The 20322-nt window shown below is 50.9% G+C and overlaps 1 protein-coding gene across 2 annotated transcripts in view; it reads right to left on the reverse strand.

Annotated features, from left to right (window-relative positions):
* Positions 1-20322, reverse strand: part of FOCAD (focadhesin) — a 334145-nt gene that overhangs the window by 88204 nt on the left and 225619 nt on the right. For both annotated transcript variants that reach the window (XM_075316251.1, XM_075316242.1), the window contains exons 25-26: positions 18420-18528; positions 7421-7537 (exon numbers count right to left, since the gene is read on the reverse strand). In XM_075316251.1, the coding sequence (XP_075172366.1) occupies positions 7421-7537; positions 18420-18528 (226 nt within the window). The remainder of the gene's footprint in view (positions 1-7420; positions 7538-18419; positions 18529-20322) is intronic.

The raw sequence follows: 20322 nt of genomic DNA on the forward strand, positions 1-20322 counted from the left end.
AAAAGTGTAAGGCCCCTCCCCTTCTGGCTATACACCCCCAGTGGGATCACTGGCTCACCAGTTTTAGTGCAAAAGCAAGAAGGAGGAAAGCCAATAACTGGTTTAAACAAATTCACTCCGAAGTAACGTCGGAGAACTGAAAACCGTTCAACATGAACAACATGTGTACCCGAAAAACAACCAAAAATCCCGAAGGACAACAGGGCGGGTGCTGGGTCTCCCAATAGGAGCTAGAAGAAAAGGAATTTACGGTAAGTAACAAAATTCCCTTCTTCTTCGGCGCTCCATTGGGAGACCCAGACGATTGGGACGTCCAAAAGCTGTCCCTGGGTGGGTAAAGAAATACCTCATGTTAGAGCTGCAAAGACAGCCCTCCCCTACGGGGAGGCAACTGCCGCCTGCAGGACTCTTCTACCTAGGCTGGCGTCCGCCGAAGCATAGGTATGCACCTGATAATGTTTGGTGAAAGTGTGCAGACTCGACCAGGTAGCTGCCTGGCACACCTGTTGAGCCGTAGCCTGGTGTCGTAATGCCCAGGACGCACCCACGGCTCTGGTAGAATGGGCCTTCAGCCCTGATGGAAACGGAAGCCCAGCAGAACGGTAGGCTTCAAGAATTGGTTCTTTGATCCATCGAGCCAGGGTGGCCTTGGAAGCCTGCGACCCTTTGCGCTTACCAGCGACAAGGACAAAGAGTGCATCCGAGCGGCGCAGGGGCGCCGTGCGGGAAATGTAGATTCTGAGTGCTCTCACCAGATCCAACAAATGTAGATCCTTTTCATACCGATGAACTGCATGCGGATAAAAGGAAGGCAAGGAGATATCCTGATTAAGGTGAAAAGATGATACCACCTTAGGGAGAAACTCCTGAATGGGGCGAAGCACCACCTTGTCCTGGTGGAACACCAGGAAAGGAGCTTTGCATGACAGCGCTGCTAGTTCAGACACTCTCCGAAGAGACGTGACCGCTACCAGAAAAACCACTTTCTGTGAGAGTCGAGAAAGTGACACATCCCTCAGGGGCTCGAAAGGCGGCTTCTGGAGAGCAACAAGGACCTTGTTTAGATCCCACGGATCTAACGGCCGCCTGTACGGAGGTACGATATGACACACCCCCTGCAAGAACGTGCGCACCTTAGAAAGTCGCGCTAGACGCTTCTGAAAAAACACGGATAGTGCTGAAACTTGCCCTTTAAGGGAGCCGAGCGACAAGCCCTTTTCCAACCCAGATTGCAGGAAGGAAAGAAAGACAGGTAACGCGAATGGCCAGGGGGATACTCCTTGTGCAGAGCACCAGGATAAGAAAATCTTCCACGTTCTGTGGTAGAATCTTAGCAGAAGTGGACTTCCTAGCCTGTCTCATGGTGGCCACGACCCCTTGGGGTAATCCTGAAGACGCTAGGATCCAGGACTCAATGGCCACACAGTCAGGTTCAGGGCCGCAGAATTCCGATGGAAAAACGGCCCTTGGGACAGTAAGTCTGGACGGTCTGGTAGTGCCCACGGTTGGCCTACCGTGAGATGCCACAGATCCGGGTACCACGACCTCCTCGGCCAGTCTGGGGCGACGAGTATGACGCGGCCGCAATCGGATCTGATCTTGCGTAACACTCTGGGCAGGAGTGCCAGAGGTGGAAACACATAAGGGAGCCGGAACTGCGACCAATCTTGCACTAAGGCGTCTGCCGCCAGAGCTCTTTGATCGCGAGACCGCGCTATGAAGGTCGGGACCTTGTTGTTGTGCCGAGACGCCATTAGGTCGACGTCCGGCACCCCCCAGCGGCGGCAGATTTCCTGAAACACGTCCGGGTGAAGGGACCATTCCCCTGCGTCCATGCCCTGGCGACTGAGGAAGTCTGCTTCCCAGTTTTCTACGCCCGGGATGTGAACTGCTGATATGGTGGATGCTCTTTCCTCCACCCACATCAGAATCCGCCGGACTTCCTGGAAGGCTTGCCGACTGCGTGTCCCTCCTTGGTGGTTGATGTATGCCACCGCTGTGGAGTTGTCCGACTGAATTCGGATTTGCTTTCCTTCCAGCCACTGCTGGAAGGCCAATAGGGCAAGATACACTGCCCTGATTTCCAGAACATTGATCTGAAGTGTGGACTCCTGCTGAGTCCACGTCCCTTGAGCCCTGTGGTGGAGAAAAACTGCTCCCCACCCTGACAGACTCGCGTCTGTCGTGACCACTGCCCAGGATGGGGGCAGGAACGATCTTCCCTGTGATAATGAGGTGGGAAGAAGCCACCATTGCAGAGAGTCCTTGGCCGTCTGAGAAAGGGAGACCTTCCTGTCTAGGGAAGTCGTCTTCCCGTCCCATTGGCGGAGAATGTCCCATTGAAGTGGGCGCAGATGAAACTGCGCGAACGGGACTGCCTCCATTGCTGCCACCATCTTCCCTAGGAAGTGCATGAGGCGCCTTAAGGGGTGCGACTGACCCTGAAGGAGAGACTGCACCCCTGTCTGTAGAGACCGCTGCTTGTCCAGCGGAAGCTTCACTATCGCTGAGAGAGTATGAAACTCCATGCCAAGATATGTTAGTGATTGAGTCGGTGCCAGGTTTGACTTTGAAAAGTTGATGATCCACCCGAAAGTCTGGAGAGTCTCCAGCGCAACATTCAGGCTGTGTTGGCATGCCTCTTGAGAGGGTGCTTTGACAAGTAGATCGTCCAAGTAAGGGATCACCGAGTGTCCCTGAGAATGCAAGACTGCTACCACTGCCGCCATGACCTTGGTGAAAACCCGTGGTGCTGTCGCCAGACCAAATGGCAGAGCTACGAACTGGAGATGTTCGTCTCCTATCACGAAACGTAGAAAACGTTGGTGCTCTGTAGCAATCGGCACGTGGAGATAAGCATCTTTGATGTCTATTGATGCAAGGAAATCTCCTTGAGACATTGAGGCAATGACGGATCGGAGGGATTCCATCGGGAACCGCCTGGCGTTCACATGCTTGTTGAGCAGCTTTAGGTCCAGAACAGGACGGAACGAGCCGTCCTTTTTTGGAACCACGAAAAGATTGGAGTAAAAACCTTGCCCTTGTTCCTGCAGAGGAACAGGGATCACCACTCCTTCTGCTTTTAGTGAGCACACCGCCTGCAGAAGGGCATCTGCTCGGTCGGGATGTGGGGAGGTTCTGAAGAACCGAGGCGGAGGACGAGAACTGAATTCTATCCTGTACCCGTGAGACAAAATGTCTGCTACCCACCGGTCTTTGACCTGTGGCAGCCAAATGTCGCAAAAGCGGGAGAGCCTGCCACCGACCGAGGATGCGGAGGGATGAGGCCGAAAGTCATGAGGCAGCCGCCTTGGAAGCGGTTCCTCCGGTTGCTTTCTTGGGGCGTGACTGAGCCCGCCAGGAATCTGAGCTCCTTTGCTCCTTCTGAGTCCCTTTGGACGAGGAGAATTGGGTCTTGCTGGAGCCTCGAAAGGACCGAAACCTCGACTGCCACTTCCTCTGTTGAGGTTTGCTGGATCTGGGCTGGGGTAAGGAGGAGTCCTTACCCTTGGATTGCTTAATGATTTCAGCCAATTGTTCACCAAACAGTCTATCCACAGATAGCGGCAAGCTGGTTAAACATTTTTTGGAAGCAGAATCCGCTTTCCATTCCTTTAACCACAAGGCTCTGCGCAAGACAACAGAGTTGGCAGACGCAATTGAGGTACGGCTTGTAGAGTCCAGGACAGCGTTGATAGCGTAAGTCGCAAACGCAGACATTTGCGAGGTTAGGAACGCTACTCGCGGCACTGCTGGACATATGATAGAGTCCACCTGTGCCAGACCAGCTGAAATAGCTTGGAGTGCCCACACGGCCGCGAATGCTGGAGCAAACGACGCGCCAATAGCTTCATAGACAGACTTTAACCAAAGGTCCATCTGTCTGTCATTGGCATCTTTAAGTGAAGCCCCATCTTCCACTGCAACTATGGATCTAGCTGCCAGCCTGGAGATTGGGGGGTCCACCTTTGGACACTGGGTCCAGCGTTTGACCACGTCAGGGGGAAAGGGATAACGTGTATCCTTAAGACGTTTGGAGAAACGCTTGTCTGGGTAAGCATGGTGTTTCTGGACTGATTCTCTGAAGTCAGCGTGGTCCAGAAAAGTACTCAGTTTAGGCTTGGGATACCTGAAATGGAACTTCTCCTGCTGTGCAGCTGCCTCCTCTGCAGAAGGGGCAGGGGGAGAAATTTCCAATAGACTATTGATGGCCGCTATAAGGTCATTTACCATGGCGTCACCATCAGGAGTATCCAGATTGAGAGCGGTTTCAGGATTAGACTCCTGATCACCCTCCTCTGTCTCATCATGTAGAGACTCTTCTCGCTGAGACCCTGATCCGCGTGATGACGTGGGGGGTCTCTCCCAGCGAGGACGCTTAGGCTGCCTGGGACTGTCATCTGAATCAGAGCCGTCAGGCTGAGATGCCTGGGACCCCCTTGAAGCACTGATTAACTCCAACTGAGGGGGACCGGGGAACATTGACGCAGCAGTGTCCATGGACTGAGTAACTGGCCTGGCCTGCAAGGTCTCTAGGATTTTTGTCATAGTGACAGACATCCTGTCCGCAAAAACAGCAAACTCTGTCCCCGTCACCGGGACAGGGTTCACCGGCGACTCTGCCTGGGCCACTACCACCATAGGCTCCGGCTGACGAAGTGGCACCGGGACCGAACATTGCACACAATGGGGGTCATTATAACCTGCCGGTAGATTAGCCCCACAAGCGGCACAAGCAGCGTTCACAGCCCGTGTCTTGGCACCCTTGCGTTTTGCAGATGACATGTTGTCGTCTCCTCAGAGCAATAGGGGTATACAGCCAAGAAGCAACTTTACAGTGCAATATATATCGATATATCTGGTACAGGAAAAAGTACACTAAATAACACTGTGGCACTAGTGGGGCCAGCACGAATGTGCTGCTTACCGCCCGCTTAACGCGGGTGTGTGGTCGCCAGAAATCCCTTGTCTGGGTCTCCCAGAGCCTGTGTCCGTTCCCCAGCCAGACTGCATGCAGGAATGGCTGCCGGCGTCTCTGTGGAGGGGGGGCGGGCCCTGGGTGTGCTCAGACAAAAAGCGGGAAACCTGCGTCCCACTGTGCTCAGTGAGAGGGCTGGAGCATGTAAATAAGGCTCCAGCCCTCGGCGCTGACGATTGCACAACGCCTGTCCCCTTCCCTGATTGACAGGGAGGGGGCGGGAACGAAGCGGAGCTAGGCCGCAAAAGCCGGGGACTAGATTTATAAGCGCCGCCGTCGTAAAAGCACGGTCGGCGCTAAGTCCCCGGCGCACTACAAGTCCCAGCCGCGCCGCCGCTCCCGGAGCGGCCGGCGCGGTAGTTCCCCAACACATAAAGTCACTCAGCTAAGCTGCAGTGACTCAAACCCCAGCGCGCAGCGCTACTGTCCCCGGCGCACTAGCACACCCAGCAAGTCTGGAGTGTGCGCGGCCAGTCCATAGGGGGACACAGAGTACCTGAATGTTGCAGGGCCTTGTCCCTGAACGGTACCCCGGCTCCTTATCCAGCAGGTTCAATGGGTCTGTGGACGGAGCCCGGCCTCAGGGCTTGGAGGCCGGTAAGATCCCACTTCCTCAGAGCCCCTTCGGGGGATGGGGAAGGAAAACAGCATGTGGGCTCCAGCCTCCGTACCCGCAATGGGTACCTCAACCTTACAAACCGCAAGTGGGGTGAGAAGGGAGCATGCTGGGGGCCCTAGTATGGGCCCTCTTTTCTTCCATCCGATATAGTCAGCAGCTACTGCTGACTAAACAGTGGAGCTATGCGTGGATGTCTGACCTCCTTCGCACAAAGCAGAAAACTGGTGAGCCAGTGATCCCACTGGGGGTGTATAGCCAGAAGGGGAGGGGCCTTACACTTTTTGGTGTAGTGCTTTGTGTGGCCTCCGGAGGGCAGTGCTATACACCCAATCGTCTGGGTCTCTCAATGGAGCGCCGAAGAAAATTGCATCAAATTGGGAAATGAGACAATGCTACACCAATGTTATGTATGTGTCTGGAGAGCTGAAAGGCTATTACAATGAGTGTTTTATGACATTTATGCTACATAAATGTGTGATAGATATGGGTACAATACCTATCCATCATATGCCTCTTTTAATAGCGCCATAAACTTCAATGGGGACATCTGAAATCAGCCAGTCAAAAAGCAATCAAACCTTGCTCAACTGTTTGTGGACTTCTACAGAAATTAATGAACAGGATCACATACCGTGGCCCCCTTTCCTACCACAGCATCCACTAGAAAAAAATGGAGTCCGCACTGATAAGAAGGGAATAGTCCTTTAAAATATACCGTATTTTTCAGATTATAAGACGCACCCTGGTTTTAGAGAAGGAAAATAAAATTTTAAGCAAAAAATGTGGTCATGACCTGCTGCTGACACTGTGATGGGGATAATGTAAATGGGGATAAAGGTACCCCACCCTGGTAATGATAGATATATATATATATATATATATATATATATATATATCCCTCATCCTGGAATAGCCCCATCTTGCTATATACTGCCATCCTGGTATGTACTACTCCCATCCTGCTATATACCTCATCCTGGTATATGGCCGCATCATGCTATATACCCCATCCTGGCATATGGCCGCATACTGCTATATACCCCCATCCTGGTATGTGCTCCCATCCTGCTATATACCCCCATCCTGCTATATATGCCATCATCCTGCTCAAATGCCATCATCCTGCTCATATGCCATCATCCTGCTCATATGCCCCCATCCTGCTATGTGTCCTACATCCTGTGGCACACACAAAATCAATAAATAAATAAACATTTATACTCACCTTTCCTCGCTCCACACAGCATTGCTCCTCCTCTCGTCTGTGCCAACAGCGCTGTGTGGAGCCGGCCACGATCCCTGCAGCATCGCGATTTCCTCCTGTCTGTGCCTCCTGTCTGTGACATCATCGCTGTGAGCACCGCTAGTCTCCACACAGCGCGGCCGACAGACAGGAGGAGATTGCGGTGCTGCAGGGGACCGGTGAGTGTACCGATTCACTGCACCCCACGCTGATGATGATGTGCGGGGGGCAGTGAATACAGCCGCACATGATCACTCCAGGCTGTAGTTGCCAGGGGTGATCATGCGGGCTTGCTGTTTAGTATGCGCGCACCCCCCACCCATCATTCCGCCCATCATCCCGCCCACCTGTCAGCGCCGGCTTCAGCGCTGAGAGATGGGCGGGAGGATGGGCGTGCATATGTAATGAGCCGAGCCCACGTGGTCACGGCAGGCGCTGCTGCAGCCTGCTCGTGCCCCCGATGACCCACTCCACCGCAGCACCCTCAAAACTGTGGACTAAGTAGTGAAATCTCAAACATTGCACTGTAAATGTAGAGACATTGTAAAATATAATATACAAACTGTTTCATCAAACTTACGTGTTGGAACCAAGGAAAGATTCTGCCCTTAGGATAGTATTGACTGTTGACAATACTAAGCAGGGTGTCAAGCACCATAGCAAACCATGCATTGGTCGGCAAAATATCAGGTCCAACCTGCAAGTAGAAAATAACAAAAATTCACAGAATATAACAAATGTACACACACACACATATATACATATATAAAACTCTTCCTAGAATATTATCCATGTACAAAAGAAGATAGTCTTATCACAAAATAATGATTTTATACAATATTTTAGGGTATGTTTGCACCGGGTGGAATTGCAGATAGACGAACACAAGCTACAGCATAAAAACTTCATGTGAGCATGTCCTGAGCCAATTTCTTCATAACCTCCTATTGCACTGTTGACCACAATGTACGGTAACCAGGGTTATTGGGAGATGGTAGGCTATAGGCTATATTAGGCGCTATCGGCAATGGAGAACATGGAAGCTAACAGCAGCTCTTTTAGCTAAGCATTGCCTTCTAAACCATCCTCTACCTAAAGATGTAGATAACCAGCAAAATGCGAGCAACTATTTTCTCTGTCAGACTTCAACAAGACTTTGTGCTTCAGAAGCTTATTATGTAGACTAGTGCGTTTATGAAGAACACTGATTTTTGTTTTTTTGTACATCTACCAAACATTTACAACAGATGTGTGCTTTTAGGAGCAATGCCCACGACATACAACATTGATGTTGCCTGTAGAAAAAACAAAAAAGCCAGCACTAAATGTTCACTAAAGCACTAAAATTTCCAACTGTACTTATTATAAACTAGAAGGTGGCCCGATTCTACGCATCGGGTATTCTAGAATTTACGTATTGTGTAGTTCATGTATGATTTTTGTTATATATATATATATATATATATATATATATATATATATATATATATATGTTGTGTGTAGTTACCAAGTGTTTGTGTAGGCGCTGTACATGTTCTGGGTGTTGTCTGGGTGTGACGGGGGTGAGAGCGGTGTTGTATGTGTGTTGCGTTGTTTGTGGAGCGCTGTGTGTCTGTAGCATTGTGTGTTGCGCGGTTTGTGTGTGTGTGTGGTGTGTTTTGGGGGGAGGTATGTTTTGTGCAATGTGTGTGTTGTGCGGTATGTGCGTATATTTGTGTGTGCCGCGGTGTTTGTGTGTTGGGTGTTGTGTGTGTGCAGCGTTGTCTGTGTGTGTAGGTGTCTGTGTAGGGCAGTTGTTTGTGGTTCCCAGTGTGTGTGTGTGTGTGTGTGGTGTGTTGTGCACTTCCCATCGTGCTCCATCCCCCATGCAGCGCACTCCCCATCGTGCTCCATCTCCCATGCTGCGCACTTCCCATCGTGCTCCATCCGCCATGCTGCGCACTCCCAAACGTGCACCATCCGCCATGCTGCGCACTCCCAAACGTGCACCATCCGCCATGCTGCGCACTCCCAAACGTGCTCTATCCGCCATGCTGCGCACTCCCAAACGTGCTCCATCCGCCATGCTGCGCACTCCCAAACGTGCTCCATCCGCCATGCTGCGCACTCCCAAACGTGCTCCATCCGCCATGCTGCGCACTCCCAAACGTGCTCCATCCGCCATGCTGCGCACTCCCAAACGTGCTCCATCCGCCATGCTGCGCACTCCCAAACGTGCTCCATCCGCCATGCTGCGCACTCCCAAACGTGCTCCATTCCCCATGCTGCGCACTCCCAAACGTGCTCTATCCCCCATGCTGCGCACCCCCCATTGTAATCCATCCCCCATGCTGCATCAGCATCAGCCTCTCTACCCGCAGCATCAGCCTTCTGTCCCCAGCATCAGCCCCTCTCTGTCCCCAGCCTCAGCCCCTCTCTGTCCCCAGCCTCAGCCCCTCTCTGTCCCCAGCCTCAGCCCCTCTCTGTCCCCAGCCTCAGCCCCTCTCTGTCCCCAGCCTCAGCCCCTCTCTGTCCCCAGCCTCAGCCCCTCTCTGTCCCCAGCCTCAGCCCCTCTCTGTCCCCAGCCTCAGCCCCTCTCTGTCCCCAGCCTCAGCCCCTCTCTGTCCCCAGCCTCAGCCCCTCTCTGTCCCCAGCCTCAGCCCCTCTCTGTCCCCAGCCTCAGCCCCTCTCTGTCCCCAGCCTCAGCCCCTCTCTGTCCCCAGCCTCAGCCCCTCTCTGTCCCCAGCCTCAGCCCCTCTCTGTCCCCAGCCTCAGCCCCTCTCTGTCCCCAGCCTCAGCCCCTCTCTGTCCCCAGCCTCAGCCCCTCTCTGTCCCCAGCCTCAGCCCCTCTCTGTCCCCAGCCTCAGCCCCTCTCTGTCCCCAGCCTCAGCCCCTCTCTGTCCCCAGCCTCAGCCCCTCTCTGTCCCCAGCCTCAGCCCCTCTCTGTCCCCAGCCTCAGCCCCTCTCTGTCCCCAGCCTCAGCCCCTCTCTGTCCCCAGCCTCAGCCCCTCTCTGTCCCCAGCCTCAGCCCCTCTCTGTCCCCAGCCTCAGCCCCTCTCTGTCCCCAGCCTCAGCCCCTCTCTGTCCCCAGCCTCAGCCCCTCTCTGTCCCCAGCCTCAGCCCCTCTCTGTCCCCAGCCTCAGCCCCTCTCTGTCCCCAGCCTCAGCCCCTCTCTGTCCCCAGCCTCAGCCCCTCTCTGTCCCCAGCCTCAGCCCCTCTCTGTCCCCAGCCTCAGCCCCTCTCTGTCCCCAGCCTCAGCCCCTCGCATCCACTCACACACACCCGATCGCATCCACTCACACACACCCGATCGCATCCACTCACACACACCCGATCGCATCCACTCACACACACCCGATCGCATCCACTCACACACACCCGATCGCATCCACTCACACACACCCGATCGCATCCACTCACAGACACTGACGATATCGCACATACGCGCTGATACTCACAACATCCGGACATACCACATGCCTCTGGCCATGTGATCCTGCGTCAGGTCCTGGAAGATCACAACAGCACAGTATCGAGGCCGAGAAGCAAGCGATATCGCCGGATGCTGTGAGTATGTGGATGCGATGTGTGTGCGATGTGTGTGCGAGGTGTGTGCGAGGTGTGTGCGAGGTGTGTGCGAGGTGTGTGTGAGGTGTGTGTGAGGTGTGTGTGAGGTGTGTGTGAGGTGTGTGTGAGGTGTGTGTGAGGTGTGTGTGAGGTGTGTGTGAGGTGTTTGTGAGAGTGAGTGCGATCTGATGTGTGTGTGTATGCGTGTGTGTGTGCTGTTATGTTTGTGCGTGTGGAAGTCGCGCCGCTGCAGGACCTTGATTTACTGGTAACTATGCAAGCATGGTTACCAGCGCAACACGTCCCCCGCTCGCACGGGAGCCCACACCAGCATATGGCGGCGGCGTACGCTGATGTGGGCTCCCGTTGGGGAGGGGGGAAAGGGGGGGGGGGAGTACAGTACTCACCTGGGATTCGTGGCTCCGTGACCGTGTCAGTTCGGGCAATGCGGGGGGGGGGGGGCGAGAGCTAACGTCTATTGCGTGAGGGGGGCGGGGCGTGGCGTGGGCGAGTTGCCAATGCCTGCAGGGTGCCGGGGCGAGAGGCCAATCCGTGTGGGGGGGCGGGGCCATGGCGAACCCAGCGGCCAATCAGCTTTGTGTCACCGTAAGGACATGTCACGGTGACACTGTCACCGTGACACAATTTTGGAGCATGACAGACAGACAGACAGAATAAGGCAATTATATATATAGATTTGAGATTTTTGGCAAAAAATTGTAATTTCTTGAGCTACCCCGCCATGTCACGGCAAATCTCTTTGGGGCAGTCTTACGCTAAAATATTTTTATAAAATGTGCCAGACGGCCTCACATATGAATTAGTAGAACTGCTCTTAGTAGCACTCACCTGGTCTATTTCAATCCCGTATCCATGACTGAGTCATGGCTGTGGGCAAGACAGGTCCAAGCAAATGCTGCATGAAGTAAATAGCCTGTGGACAGGGCCTGATGACTGAATGTAAACAGTCATCAACCCGCCAAACTCTAGACAGGTGGAATACATCCCAAATTGGGGTGCATAGGAAGGTGAGGGTCAGCCACCGACCAATTCAATGAAGAAAAAACAAAAAAGCCAGCACTAAATGTGCACTACAGCACTAAAAATTCCAACTGTACTTATTATAAATTTGGGATTTTTGGCCCTGTCCATAGGCTATTTACTTCATGCAGCATTTGCTTGGACCTGTCTCGCCCACAGCCATGACTCAGTCATGGATACGGGATTGAAATAGACCAGGTGAGTGCTACTAAGAGCAGTTCTACTAATTCATATGTGAGGCCGTCTGGCACATTTTATAAAAATATTTTAGCGTAAGACTGCCCCAAAGAGATTTGCTGTGACGTGGCGGGGTAGCTCAAGAAATTGCAATTTTTTGCCAAAAATCTCAAATCTATATATATAATTGCCTTATTCTGTCTGTCTGTCTGTCTGTCATGCTCCGAAATTGTGTCCTTACGGTGACACAAAGCTGATTGGCCGCTGGGCTCGCCATGGCCCCGCCCCCCCCACGGATTGGCCTCTCGCCCCGGCTCTCTGCAGGCCCCGCCCCCCTCACGCAATGCACGCTCGCTCTGGCCCAACTGACACGGAGCTCCGATTCCCAGGTGAGTACACACACACACATCAGATCACACTCACTCTCACACTCACCTCACAACATCCTGGGATATCGCTTGCTTCTACACCGGCTCCGTCAGGATCCCAGCAGCGCCAGACATAACCTTGCGATGCTGGGATCTTGACGGAGGCCGTGAAAGCTGGTAACCATTATACACATCGGGTAACTAAGGTCCCTTGGTTACCCGATGTGTATCATAGTTACCAGTGTACACCGGTTCCCACTCACTCTCATACACACCTCACACACACATCACATCGCATCCACACATCAAGGTCCTGCAGCGGCGGAAAATACACACACGCACACACAACAGCACACACAGACACACACACAAATCAGATCACACTCACTCTCACACACACATCACATCGCATCCACATACTCACAACATCCTGGGATATCGCTTGCTTCTCGGCGGCGATACTGTGCTGTGAGCTTCCAGGACCTGCCGGGGGATCACATGGCCAGAAGCATGTGATATCTCCGGATGTTGTGAGTATGAGCGCGTATGTGCAATATCGTCAGTGTGTGTGTGTGTGAGTGTATGCGATCGAGTGTGTGTGAGTGTATGCGATCGGGTGTGTGTGAGTGTGTGTGAGTGTATGCAATCGGATCTGTGAGTGTCGGCAGAGGAGCATGGCGTGCTGGAGGAGGCTGGGAGGAGAGAGGCTGATCCTGGGGAAGGCTGGGATGGGGAGGCTGATGCTGGAGACGGAGAGGCTGATGCTGGAGACAGAGGCTGATGCTGGAGACAGAGAGGCTGATGCTGGAGACAGAGAGGCTGATGCTGGAGACAGAGAGGCTGATGCTGGAGACAGAGAGGCTGATGCTGGAGACAGAGAGGCTGATGCTGGAGACAGAGAGGCTGATGCTGGAGACAGAGAGGCTGATGCTGGAGACAGAGAGGCTGATGCTGGGGACAGAGAGGCTGATGCTGGGGACAGAGAGGCTGATGCTGGGGACAGAGAGGCTGATGCTGGGGACAGAGAGGCTGATGCTGGGGACAGAGAGGCTGATGCTGGGGACAGAGAGGCTGATGCTGGGAGGAGAGAGGCTGATGCTGGAGACAGAGAGGCTGATGCTGGAGACAGAGAGGCTGATGCTGGAGACAGAGAGGCTGATGCTGGAGACAGAGAGGCTGATGCTGGAGACAGAGAGGCTGATGCTGGAGACAGAGAGGCTGATGCTGGAGACAGAGAGGCTGATGCTGGAGACAGAGAGGCTGATGCTGGAGACAGAGAGGCTGATGCTGGGGACAGAGAGGCTGATGCTGGGGACAGAGAGGCTGATGCTGCGGGTAGAGAGGCTGATGCTGGCGCAGCATGGCGGATGGAGCACGTTTGGGAGTGCGCAGCATGGGGGATGCAGCACGATGGGGAGTGCGGAGCATGGCGGATGGAGCACGTTTGGGAGTGCGCAGCATGGCGGATGGACCACGTTTGGGAGTGCGCAGCATGGCGGATGGAGCACGTTTGGGAGTGCGCAGCATGGCGGATGGAGCACGTTTGGGAGTGCGCAGCATGGCGGATGGAGCACGTTTGGGAGTGCGCAGCATGGCGGATGGAGCACGTTTGGGAGTGCGCAGCATGGCGGATGGAGCACGTTTGGGAATGCGCAGCATGGCGGATGGAGCACGTTTGGGAGTGCGCAGCATGGGGGATGCAGCACGATGGGGAGTGCGGAGTATGGCGGATGGAGCACGTTTGGGAGTGCGCAGCATGGCGGATGGACCACGTTTGGAAGTGCGCAGAATGGCGGATGGAGCACGTTTGGGAGTGCGCAGCATGGGAGATGGAGCACGATGGGGAGTGCGCAGCATGGCGGATGGAGCACGATGGGGAGTGCGCAGCATGGGGGATGGAGCACGATGGGGAGTGCGCAGCATGGCGGATGGAGCACGATGGGGAGTGCGCAGCATGGCGGATGGAGCACGTTTGGGAGTGCGCAGCATGGCGAATGGAGCACGTTTGGGAGTGCGCAGCATGGCGAATGGAGCACGTTTGGGAGTGCGCAGGATGGGAGATGGAGCACGATGGGGGTGCGCAGCATAGGGGATGGAGCACGTTTAGGAGTGCGCAGCATGGCGGATGGAGCACGTTTGGGAGTGTGCAGCATGGGGGATGCAGCACGACGGGGAGTGCGGAGTATGGCGGATGGAGCACGTTTGGGAGTGCGCAGCATGGCGGATGGACCACGTTTGGGAGTGCGCAGCATGGCGGATGGAGCACGTTTGGGAGTGCGCAGCATGGGAGATGGAGCACGATGGGGGGTGCGCAGCATAGGGGATGGAGCACGATGGGGAGTGCGCTGCATGGGGGATGGAGCACGATGGGGAGTGCGGAGTATGGCGGATGGAGCACGTTTGGGAGTGCGCAGCATGGCGGATGGAGCACGTTTGGGAGTGCGCAGCATGGCGGATGGAGCACGTTTGGGAGTGCGCAGCATGGGGGATGGAGCACGATAGGGAGTGCGCAGCATGGCGGATGGAGCACGTTTGGGAGTGCGCAGCATGGCTGATGGAGCACGTTTGGGAGCGCGCAGCATGGGGGATGCAGCACGATGGGGAGTGCGGAGTATGGCGGATGGAGCACGTTTGGGAGTGCGCAGCATGGCGGATGGACCACGTTTGGGAGTGCGCAGCATGGCGGATGGAGCACGTTTGGGAGTGCGCAGCATGGGAGATGGAGCACGATGGGGGGTGCGCAGCATAGGGGATGGAGCACGATGGGGAGTGCGCTGCATGGGGGATGGAGCACGATGGGGAGTGCGGAGTATGGCGGATGGAGCACGTTTGGGAGTGCGCAGCATGGCGGATGGAGCACGTTTGGGAGTGCGCAGCATGGGAGATGGAGCACGATGGGGGGTGCGCAGCATAGGGGATGGAGCACGATGGGGAGTGCGCTGCATGGGGGATGGAGCACGATGGGGAGTGCGGAGTATGGCGGATGGAGCACGTTTGGGAGTGCGCAGCATGGCGGATGGAGCACATTTGGGAGTGCGCAGGATGGGAGATGGAGCACGATGGGAGGTGCGCAGCATGGGGGATGGAGCACGATGGGGAGTGCGCTGCATGGGGGATGGAGCACGATGGGAAGTGCACACCTCCCCCCAACACACACGCGCGCGCGCACTGCACAACACACCACACACACACACTGGGAACCACAAACAACTGCCCTACACAGACACCCACACACACAGACAACGCTGCACACACAAATATACGCACATACCGCACAACACACACATTGCACAAAACATACCTCCCCCCAAAACACACCACACACACACAAACCGCGCAACACACACACAACGCTACAGACACACAGCGCTCCACAAACAACGCAACACACAAACAACACCGCTCTCACCCCCCATCACACCCAGACAACATCCAGAACATGTACAGCGCCCTACACAAACACTTGGTAACTACACACAACAACATCTATATATTATATATATATATATATATATATATATATATATATATATATATAACAAAGATCATACATGAACTACACAATACGTAAATTCTAGAATACCCGATGCGTAGAATCGGGCCACCTTCTAGTTTATAATAAGTACAGTTGGACTTTTTAGTGCTGTAGTGCACATTTAGTGCTGTTTTTTTTGTTTTTTCTTCATTGATGTCGCCTGTGTTATACAGCCAGCACCCGAAAGTAACTGCTGCATTTGGAGTTAGCTTCGATCGCAGCAATTTAATGTCTTAGATGGTACTGTCAATCATGACAGCAGCATTTAAGAAGTTAAGAACGAAGGTTTTATGCATCCAACGCATTTTCTGGATGTAGATGGGTTCTCATGGCAGCTGGGGGCCTACTGAAAGTCCCTAGTTGTGCTATATTACTGCATCGATGAAGCCCAGCCTGTGGTTAGGGTTCCCCACAGGAGATTGCCCATTTTAGTACACAATGCAAAGCTTTATGGCCGCAGGATGCCAATTATTCCATTCTGATGACAAGTTAAATGGTGGTATTTGTTAGTACCTGTGCTTCACACAAGTGCCTATAGTCCTGTACAACGGCAATAACATGTACTGTGTATACCAGAGCTTTGAAGATAGCTGGTAAAGTCATTTCAGCTGGTTGTGAAGCTGATATTTTGCCATGTATTAACAAACGCACCTACTTTCACTTATATTTAGAAATATGAAACGCTGCTGTAATGATGTTGCATATATTTTTGGCAGTGAAAGACTAGCAAATACACAAATTAAAATGCAAAAAGAAAATAATATATATATTTTTTGTATTTATTTTTTTAAAAAAAAGATACATACTGTATATAGAAAAACAAAAAAATAAACATTTTAACTACCCCCTCTTTCCTCAAATGCAAATAGCAAAAAAACCTAAAAAAAAAACTACTTTAAGAAAATCGATATATTTGGTATCGCTTCTTGTGTAATTGTCTGAATAAATAAAACATAAAATATTTATCCCATAGAGTGAATGCTGACAGAGGCAAAAATCAAAATGGCAAAATCATTGTTTCTTTGCTATTTCACATCCCGCAAAAAAATAATAATGAAAAGATACCAGAAAGTTGTTGGATCACAAAATAATGCTAATAAAAACTACAGTCTTCACTGCAAAAATAACAAGCTGTTATACAGCTCTACTTATCAACTCCCAAAAAAATCGAAGTTATGGTTCATTGAATACTGCCTTTTTTATAGTGACACCGAAAAAAAGAAAAAAAAAAAAAGCTATATATGATAAATTTGAGATCTCCAGAATCATAGATCTAATCAGTGCAATAAAGTTCAGTTAATTTAAAGAAAAAATGTAAAAAAAACCCCCCCATAAACATTGAAATACCAGGTTTTTCTTCAAATTCATTCCACTTTGATTTTTTTCTATAATACATACATAATATATCTATATCTATATCTATATCATATCGTCTGGCAAAATTGGATTCAAAACTACAACTTGTTCAGCATAATAATAGACCCCATATGACCTAATCAATAAAAAAAGTAAAAATAAAAGTTATAAATCGTGAAAGTCAAGGCACAAAAAATTAAAGTGAAGCAAACCATATAGCTTTTTCAGGGTCCCTTTAAGATTCCATGAAGCTTTATAAATGCCTATCTAATTCATGTGCTTTATACAACACCAAACACGTATGGGACATTTTTATTACTAACATTACGGCTCTGGGGTATAAAGATTTCTGTATTTATATTTTTAATTAACTGCAGCATGTAATGACTTTTATTGCAAAACAGTAAAGCACGTTATGAAAAAAAATAAATTACAGCTATACAAGCAAAAGTGTAATTTTATTATACCGCATGCTGGCAACTCATACTGGGGAATACATTTCATCTTCAGGTGGCCTTCTACTAACATATTCAGCACACAAGAAGATCTCCCAGCCTAACAAGTGTCGAGGTTAGGGCTTTTCAGGCGTCAGTTTTTCTTTTATGAGTTCTATACGTGTCTTTCACAGATTTGACTGGTACCCATTATAGTCTATGGGGTAGTTCACATCTCCAATTTTTTTCCTTGGAGAGAGTGGTCCACACAAAAGCACTAAGACATGTCCAACATTTATCAGCGTGTCAGATCATGCAAGTCTATGGATCTGTGAAAAAAAAATGGATAACACTCGGATGCCGTCCAAGTGCGGTCTGCTTTTTATGGAAAAACTGATGAAACAATGACCAAAACGCTTATGGCAAAAACTAACACTTACCAAAACTATAGCGGGCTTTACACAGCGATGTCGCTGGTGAAAGCACCCGCCCCCGTCGGTTGTGCATCACAGGCAAATTGCTGCCCGTGGCGCACAACATCGCTTACACCTGTCACACATACTTACCTGCCTAGCAACGTCGCTGTGGCCGGCGAACCGCCTCCTTTCTAAGGGGGCGGTTCGTTCGGCATCACAGCGGCGTCACTAAGCGGCCGCCCAATAGAAGTGGAGGGGCGAAGATGAGCGGGCTGAACATCACGCCCACCTCCTTCCTTCCTCATTGCCGGCGGCCGCAGGTACGAGGTTGTTCCACGTTGCTGCGGTGTCACACATAGCGATGTGTGCTGCCGCAGGAACGTCTAACAACCTGCGTCCTGCAGCAATGATAATCGGGATTACAACGACTGGACAACGATATGTTGAGTGTTTTTGATAGCTACCGGTCGTTCCTGCGGTGTCACATGCAACGGCAACGCTAACGAGGCCGGATGTGCGTCACGAATTCCATGACTCCAACGACATCTCGTTATCAATGACGTTGCGTGTAAAGCCCGCTTATGATCAAAAACACTGATGAACCGTGGCAAGTTTTTTGAAGATGAGAATAATCACCGACGTCTAAATGAGCCCTTAAGGAGATAAACAAATGGAACTACTCATAATTACACAGAAAGAGACACACCTCGGGGGCACCTTCAGTTTCAGAAGGAAGGCTGCTTTCATATTTAGACACAGCGGTTGCTAATCCGGTAAGTGCCAAGAGAGCGTTCCCTTTCACCACAGGGCTATCTCTGCAAAGAGACAAACAGCAACATTAAGACATAGGATTGCTATACGTTTTAGTAGACTTCTGCCTTCCTAGTCACACAGGACTTTATTATAGACTCTTATCTTATAGACACTCATTGAAATCTGTATTCCAAGATCAATAAAACAGAACTGAGAAAACTAAATCTAAAAGTATAGGACGTTGGTGTTTCTACACGTAATCTGAGCATGCTCAGTTAATAAAAATGGAATACGTCGCCGGATTCCGTCATTTGATAGATTACGACAGATCCTGTGCCCATAGGCTTCCATTATATCAAACGACGTACGGCAACGGTTCTGTCGCTGTCCGTTTTTTCGACGTAGACAAAAATCGTTACTTTGTCCTTTGTCTCCGTACGGCAAACAATTTTCGACAGATTTGTTGTACGACGGATGAAACGTGAGGCCATCCGTCACAATCCGTCGCTAATACAAGTCTATGAAGAAAAATGAATCCAGCATCAGTCGCCGGATCCGTTTTTTTTCAAAATTCGATGAATTGTGACTGATGGCAAAAAACTGATGGGCGAAAGGGGCCTAAATGTTCCACTCCGAGCTGCTGAGCTCACTAATTAGTTACCACTATGTCAACATGACTTCAGTGCTGCAGCCAATAAAAGACACTGGTGGAGACTCAATGGTGGCCTTGGAATGGTGAAAGTGAACAAGCCTTTACAATAGCCAGGCTGAACCTGCTCATTTCGGCCGAACCGACTGACCATCTAATGGTCTCCAGATGATACAATTTTGTTCTTAAGGGAGAAAAGCCACCACCCAAAATGTTTAGCAACAACTTACTTCCCTCTCTCTATGTACAGGACATGGACACTCAGCTAAGCCTGAGAAGGGGACATCAGAAGGAATAGCTGACAGACAGGAGTGGGACCACCTAATGCTTGTCATAGATATGAGATATGCATATTCACAATATTGGCAGATCCAGTGAAATTTGTGGAGATCTGCTAAAAATTCTGATGCTTGTGCTACTAAAGTCAGCTGAATCCAAATTTTATAGAGAACTTGTCATTCAAAGACTGTCATTCAAAGCAGTGACATGTCAGTCAAACCTTGGAGACTAGCAGGGGACAGGGGAACACAGACAGGGAGAAGACCCAATATACAGTCCGGCCCCTATGTACCAAAATCTAATCAGCAGAAAACATCAATTGGTGATTAAAGAAGCAGCATCTTTTCTTAAGTCTTTTTGTTGCACCATTCCTCTGCTATTCCTTCTAAACATTTGTGCCGAAATTAACAACTGTCTTTAGTCAGTTAGTGCAGACTATATCAGCTGCATAAGGACAAAGTCGTATAAGCAAGAGAAAAAACAAAATTCAAAGGAAAATTGATATTGGAAACTTGTATAAATTGAATTTAGCTAAGAATAATATTTGTTTTATTGGAATATCCCTTTACCATACTTTTCATGAACCTATGTTGTAGCTTCCAAACCTTACCAATGGTGTCCTCCATTGCTAACCTTACCAGTAACTACATTTTCTTAGATAATTATATGACAAACATTGGTTAGTGATAAAAGAAAATCTTTTATAGCCAGACTTAAGGTCCAGTCACACATAACGAGATCGTGAACGAGATCGCTACTACGTCACACTTTCTGGATCGTTTATGAGTCGTTGTTGAAATCGCATGTTGGGTGTCACACATAACGAGTTTATGAACGAGCATGCGTCCCGTATAACGATCTTTGAAATCGCTGGGACCCTGTCACACAGCTACTATGTTAACGATTCCAATCCCATTAGGGGCGTAGT

The sequence above is a fragment of the Anomaloglossus baeobatrachus genome, chromosome 1 (assembly GCF_048569485.1).
Source record: "Anomaloglossus baeobatrachus isolate aAnoBae1 chromosome 1, aAnoBae1.hap1, whole genome shotgun sequence".
Classification (NCBI taxonomy): domain Eukaryota; kingdom Metazoa; phylum Chordata; class Amphibia; order Anura; family Aromobatidae; genus Anomaloglossus; species Anomaloglossus baeobatrachus.